Raw genomic sequence first — 6786 nt, 5'->3', positions numbered from 1 at the left:
AATACTGCTTTAACTCAGGGGGTGTTAAAAACAGCACCAACATCAACACTTATCAACTCAAAATACTTAACACTGGAAAAATCAACAGATCAACACTATAGATTTTGCTGTGACTGGAAAAGGCATATGGGACATCTTTGATTTGATGATGATGATATGTCACAAATGGGGAGACAGCTGGTTTCAGCAGGTTCATTAATTCAGACAGGAACTAAGCACAGCTGAAAGTCCACAAAGCGAAATCAGGGCCAGACAGGCAGAAGTCATACAGAAGCATGGGGTCATCCAAGAAGAGGCTAGAGTCGTCAGAGTCCAGGTGAGGGTCAGGGCATAAAGCAGGGTCAGAAACAGAAGATCAGGTCCAGAATGAAACGCTCAGTAATGCAGGTAGGGTGGCACAAACAATACTTCGCACACACTGCTTAAGAAGCAGGTGGGTGATTGTCAGATTGGAGACAGCTTAGCAACATCCAAGAACTGTGCGTTGGGGTTGCTGGGAGATGTAGTGCAGTCAGTACCACTATACAGTCTCCCATCATGCCTTATAACTTTTGGTTAAAATGATGAACAAACACAATCATCCAATCAACCATGTCCAATAGTAACTACAATTTCTGGAATCCTATTGTGTTTTTTAGCATTTCATTTTGTTTTTTGAAAATTACTTCTGTTTTACAAAATGCTTTTTTTCCCTTTTTTTAACAGAAAACCATAAAAGGGTAGGTACTAAAGGACAAGGTTGCTGATTGGATGATGACGATATCCTCTGTGCTAATCATAAAACTTTATTAGTATGCAGATGTTTAAGAGGCATTTAAAAAATTCAAAATTCAAAAGTCATCATCCAATCAGCGACATCCTATAATACCAACTTTTTAGTTTCACTTTTGAACATTTCTTTCTGGAAATAAATTTAATTACATTTAATTAAATGAATTGTTTCCTGAAATGTTTCATTTTGTTTCATTGCTTTTTTAATTGTGTTTCTTTTCTGGAAGTTTGTTTGAATTTCTCAAAAGTTTGTTATTTGTTTGCAAATCTAAACAACTTTATTTATCCCACACTATAATTCCTCAAAAAGACAAGATTCACATAGTACACCATAAAAAATAAAAATAACAAAGTTAATTTCCTTCAAAGGATTCTTTTGCTTTTTTGATTCTTTTAAATGTTTTGCGTCATGTGATTGGTTGTTGCGATTTGCACTTCAGGGCCACCGTACATTTAAAGGATAGAGGAGAATACAGTTGAACGCAGCTCGACTTACTCCTCCTTGAGTCCTCGGCATCTGACCTCCTATCTTTGAGCAACTCATGTCGGTGTAGACCCCACCCAGGTCCAACTGGGGCTTTTCCAAGAACAGAGGGTCATTTTTTCTCCTTAAAATCCCCTCAGTTCCCTGCATGATTGTCTTCAGAATGTCATTCGTATACCTGTGACACTCAGGTTTTGGTTCATCTAAGATTAAAGACCTCTGAAAAAAGAAGAATATAAAACTTGAATCAGTTTCTTCAGGAACTTCATAGACAATTCATGTTTTGATATTGATGAGCCTCTTACTCTGGAAGGGGTTATGGTGGTATTTCTCATCCATACACCCGAATGCCTTCTTAAGATGAGTCGAGTCTCCTTGTATGTTTCTGAAGCTTCATCGTCTGGTTCTGTAGATCCGTTGTGCAAGTTGTTTTTCTGTTTGTGGGTTTGTCTGCAAAGGGCTTTTTCTATTTTGTGATCCAGTCTGCAGGACAAAGATAGTCATATGTATGCATTTCTTTATTGGACTTTCAGATCATTTGTTTTTTTATTTACCTTTCCAACCTCTTTGGATCTACTGTCTGGGTAAACCTTGGTTCAGTATTGCTATAAAAAGACAAAATTACAATCAGTAAATTACATTTTTAATGATGATGACATTTCTGATGAGACTCACGTTAAAGTTGCATGATCTTTTGTCACTCCAACTGTTTTTGGTGAGATGTTTTGTTGTACCCTGTTAAATTTAAGTAGGTATTTTTTATTTTTTATTGATCTTTTAAGTGCTTAAAAACGTTCTTACCTTTTCTCGTCTTTAAAGTGGTGTCCATGGTAAGCAATTCTCTCCAAAATGAACTCCTCTTTGTTGTCATTCTGTTGTGATATCTCTTCTCCCAAATTGTTTTCATGTAAATCAGGAAGAGTGTCTTGACTACTGGGGATTTCTTGATAAAAGCCCATGTCTTTCCAGTCCAGGAGCAGGTCTTTAGCTGGAGATGGAATGTTGGGAGGAATCTCTAGCTCCACAGAGAGCCGTTTTTGGAAGCGGGGATGGATGGAGTTTTTCAGCTTGTCAGGCGCATGAAAAACCATGTTTCCCGGGAGCGTCACGGTTTCATGAACAGGGAGAGAATCGGCGTAGAGAGTCCTGAATTCTGTATCGAACCAGTCAACTGTCGATCCTGTCAAAACAGTGATCAGCTGTCGATGGAGGTGGGCGTCCGTCCATGTGAGGCTGTGAAGGGAACAGCGGCGCGTCAGTCAAACGCGAGGAGCCGCAGAGGGATGTGTGCTTACCTGTAGCTGCCGAGGATCACTGTCTTCAAATCCACCAGCAGGAATTTCTCCTTTAATTCTCCCACTACCTTTCTTCCAGTTCTTGAGTAAAAAGATTTTCCTCCAAGAACTCGAACCCTCATGTACTGTCAGATGAAAAAAAGTGTCAAATGACGTCCTAAAAAAAACTCGACTTAGAATTGAGCTGAAGTTGAGGAGAAACTGAGTTCTGCAAAGGGGTGTATAAACATGAAGTTGTTCTTTACTCAATACTAAAAGACTTTATTTTGTTTATTGCATTGTATTGCTTGTAAATGGCCAACAGCGAAGTCATCTAAACTACATATATTTAGAGTATTTTGATTTTGCAGGGGCAGGCACAAAATAGGAACATTGTTCTTCCGTCTGCTCCCTTTCATTCATGACGTTGTAGGACTGTGTTGAATTCTGTTTCTGATGCTTCATGAAAGGAAGAAAGTAATGTAAGAAAGAAAGAAAGACAGAAAGTTATCACCTAAAAGACATGAAAACTATCAAGGTTAGCTACAGAGCCCAGGACATCAAAACAAAACAAAATTGTTATCTCAAATTAAAAATTTATGGCCAATAAATAACATTTTGTGTGTACAAATTAGCATTTTGTGGCCATAAATTAGCATTTTATCACGCAAATTAGCGTTTTGTGGGCAAAATTTAGCATTTTAGACACACACATTGACGTTTTTTAAAGAGATGTTAGCATTGTACGAGGACAAATTTGCATTTTTTAAAACAAAAATTGGCATTTTAGGCACAAATTATCCTTTTCATGGCACAATTTAGCAGTTTGTTCAAACAAATTTGCATTTTTTTGGCACAAAATAGTGTTTGAGTGCAGAAATTAGCATTCTGGGAAGAAATTAGCATTGTTGTGACCAAATTAGCTTTTTAGAAAGAAAATATCATTTTTGTGCACAAATTAGTATTTTGTGGGAACATATTTGTATTTTTGTGCACAAGTCAACATTTTGTTTAAATAAATTGGCATTTGTGGGTACAAAATAGTGTTTTGTGTGCACAAATTAGCATTGTGGGTTAGAAATTAGCATCATTGTGCCCAAATTAGCATTTAAGAAAGAAATTTGCATGTTTGTTCACAGATTAGCATTTTGTGGGCACAATTAAAATTTTTGGGCACGAAATAGTGTTTTGTGTTGTGCACAAATTAGCATTTTGGCACAAGTTAGTGTTATGGGCACAAATTATTATTCAGTGGGCACATATATGTATTTTATTGGAACAATTTAGCACTTTGTTCAAAAAAAATAGTATTTCGGGCATGAAATTGTGTTTTGTGTGTAGGAATTGGCATTTGGGGGTAAAATTATATTTTTATACACAGATTAGCATTTTATGGGCACAATTTAAAATTTTGTTAAAGCAAATTAATATTTTTAGGCACGAAATTGTGTTTTACGTTGTGCAAACATTAGCGATTTGGGCACAAAATAGTATTTGGGGCAAAAATTATTGTTTTGTGCTCACAGATTTGTTTTTTGTGGGCACAATTTAGCATTGTGCTAAAATCAATTAGCATTTTTGAGCATGAAGAAATGTTTTATATTTTGGGGAAAATTAGAATTTTGTGCACAGATTAGCATTTTGTTTAAAAAAAAATGGCATTTTTGCACATGAAAAAGTGTTTTGTGTGCACAATTTGACATTTCTGGAAGAATATAGCATTTTGGAGCACAAATTAGCATTTTGGTGCACAAATTAATATTTTCTTTTAGTCAAATTAGCATTTTGGGAACACAGCAGTATAGGAACGGAATATACAAAAATACAAATTTGTGCATGCAAAATACTACTTCGTGGTCTCAAATAATTATTTAAGGAAACAATTAACTAATTTCTATGTAAAATCCAGGGTTCTGTAGTTAGATCTGCTTTTTCTAAAACTAGTTTTTTTGGAGAAGTTCTTGTTTCTTTGTGGTTTAAAAAAAAACTTTTTTTTCCATTTAATTCAATAAAAAAAATAAACATGTTTAATACTTGATAAACCTGCAACAGTTTCATAAAGGCAACATATGTGGAATAAGGACAACAGTGTCTTCATTGACAAGTTGTGCTGATTTGTTGTGTCCAGTCACAACCTATTATTATTATTATTGCATGTTCATTCCAAACTGACTGGAGGGCATGAAATTCCACCCAGGAAAACTTTAACAACACGCTGTGATTCATCTCAAGATTTATATCTTTCAGCTGATTTGTTTTGTTGTTACACTTTTTCCTGTGGAACATTTTTTTGCTCTAATGTCGTTTGTTTATCAGGCTGATTCTGAAACAAACCAGGTTTAATTCCCGACAGTCATTTATTTAACTTCCTGGTGATAAATTTTAACAATTACTTTGGTATTCGCTCTGAAAAAAAAGAAAATATCAAAATCTTTCTTGTTTTAAAGTTACTAAATTTTCACAAGCATGTTAATTTTGTTTTATTTTATTTCTTATTAAAATCTAAAAGCACTAAACAGAGCCAGGAACTTGGGTTTTGTTGCGGCAAAACTAAAACCAGTAAGTTTAGAATATCACGTTTAACACAGCTTTGTAATTTAAGACTTTATCATAGTTTCTGAGGAAAAAATTGACAACATTTTTCTCAAGAATCAGGATTTTGTATTAGCAAAAATGAAAATTCAACTAAAAGTTTGATTCGAAAAAAATAAAAAAGAGCAAAAAAAAAACTGCATTAATTTGTGCAGTAAATGCCCTTTCTGACTATTTTTTTTAGCACAAAACACGCCTGTTTGACTATTCAAGAAAAATATTAAATTGATAAGGAACAAAGTAAACAAGATGTTAGTTTTCCTAACGCAAATACAGTGAAGCATAATCTCAAAAGAAAATAGTCATGGTGAATCGTGAATCTGTTGATAGACGATCCACCTGATAACACTTGTTTTTTCTTCGGTGACCAGCAGAATGCTGGGAAACCAGTTTAAGCTTAATGAGCCAAAATCAACTCTTCACATTCTTGGCATGTAAAAAGTAACAAGATAACTTTTTTAGCTGAAGAGATAACAATCTTTCAGAACTTATGCAAGGTGTTGAGGTGTTAATAAGGCTGAAGTGCATGCAGATAAAAAAAGTGTTTGTCTTCCTTAAAGCCACGTCTGGCGAAAATCAGAGATTGAAAAGGAGTGTTTGTGTGGTGGCTTACTGGATGTCGCAGTCTGCTGAGGGTGAAATTCTCCTGGGCAGACCTTTTGTTGAGAATGATGTAGACAGGGACTCCTCGGGAAGCAGCCATGTGTAAATCACTGATTATAGTATTGTCTGTTAGGCCGTCTGTCACTATGGCGATTACCTGTGAAGAAAAGTTTTGATAAAAGATGTACAAAATATATTAAAAAAGGCTGACTTAAACATGAAAGCAGATGCTTTGCCTCTGTATATTTTTATTTTTTAATTGTTAACATGATCCAGTAGATTTTGAATTTTTTCAAAAATGTTTTTATTATTACCTTTAACATTTTTACTAAGGTCAGGAATCGATAAAAACAACAACAAAAAAACTAGATAATCTCAAACCTGGAAAAAAATTAATTGCGATTAATCGCGATGCATTTTTTCTTTTTGAAGTCTCAATATTTACCGACCACTTATTACCTGCGAATAATCGCAATATGAAATCACACACGAAACTCTACATTTAGAACATTTTGTCAATCAATTACAAAAAAAATCTGATTCTGTTGGGATTAATCATGATTAATTGCAATGTTTTGCCAGGTAACATTTATTTGTACAATATGGCAGCAGTCCATGGAATAACAATCCACTTTTTGTGAAAAAGTGATCTAAACCACAATAATAGCAAGAATAAGCTACTAAAAACTGATTGAATATTTATTTATTTTGTAAGTGACTATGGAACAAGTGGGATAATACCCGACAGAATGTTTTAACGTACGCCATGGAAGCCTGAGGTAAAGCGATGGACTGTTTCTTCGATTAATTTGCGTTAATACATATTAAAGCATTAATTCCTTTTAATTAATCACATTCATTAAAGCGCTAAGCCTTAATTTTTACATAAAAGGATTGGTGTGTTAAATTGTAAAAAAATAAAAGAAAAAGAAAAAAAATCTTTGCAATGTGGTCCCCCCTCCAGGCATAGGCGACCGCCTAGGTTGCTACGCTCAGGGCCGGTCCTGCTCATAGGCCATAAAGGGTTCCAAAATTTGACAAAAGAGCAGGACCAAGGTAAGA

At 34.9% G+C, this 6786-nt stretch overlaps 1 protein-coding gene and 1 long non-coding RNA gene across 2 annotated transcripts in view; one reads left to right on the top strand and one right to left on the bottom strand.

Moving 5' to 3' along the window:
- fam83e (family with sequence similarity 83 member E) overlaps nt 1-6786 on the bottom strand; it is an 11477-nt gene that overhangs the window by 1015 nt on the left and 3676 nt on the right. Inside the window, exons 2-8 of the mRNA XM_024269153.2 lie at nt 5735-5881; nt 2551-2675; nt 2057-2488; nt 1931-1990; nt 1810-1860; nt 1561-1738; nt 1268-1474 (exon numbers count right to left, since the gene is read on the bottom strand). Coding sequence (XP_024124921.1) covers nt 1268-1474; nt 1561-1738; nt 1810-1860; nt 1931-1990; nt 2057-2488; nt 2551-2675; nt 5735-5881 — 1200 coding nt within the window. The remainder of the gene's footprint in view (nt 1-1267; nt 1475-1560; nt 1739-1809; nt 1861-1930; nt 1991-2056; nt 2489-2550; nt 2676-5734; nt 5882-6786) is intronic.
- Nucleotides 6257-6786, top strand: part of LOC118598786 — a 1760-nt gene continuing 1230 nt past the window's right edge. The window contains exon 1 of the long non-coding RNA XR_004947921.1: nt 6257-6706. This is a non-coding gene — a long non-coding RNA (uncharacterized LOC118598786). The remainder of the gene's footprint in view (nt 6707-6786) is intronic.

The sequence above is a fragment of the Oryzias melastigma genome, linkage group LG5 (genome assembly GCF_002922805.2).
Source record: "Oryzias melastigma strain HK-1 linkage group LG5, ASM292280v2, whole genome shotgun sequence".
NCBI classification, from domain to species: Eukaryota; Metazoa; Chordata; class Actinopteri; order Beloniformes; family Adrianichthyidae; genus Oryzias; species Oryzias melastigma.
Note: the sequence above shows the minus strand (reverse complement) of the source record. Positions and strands in the feature narration are given on the sequence as shown.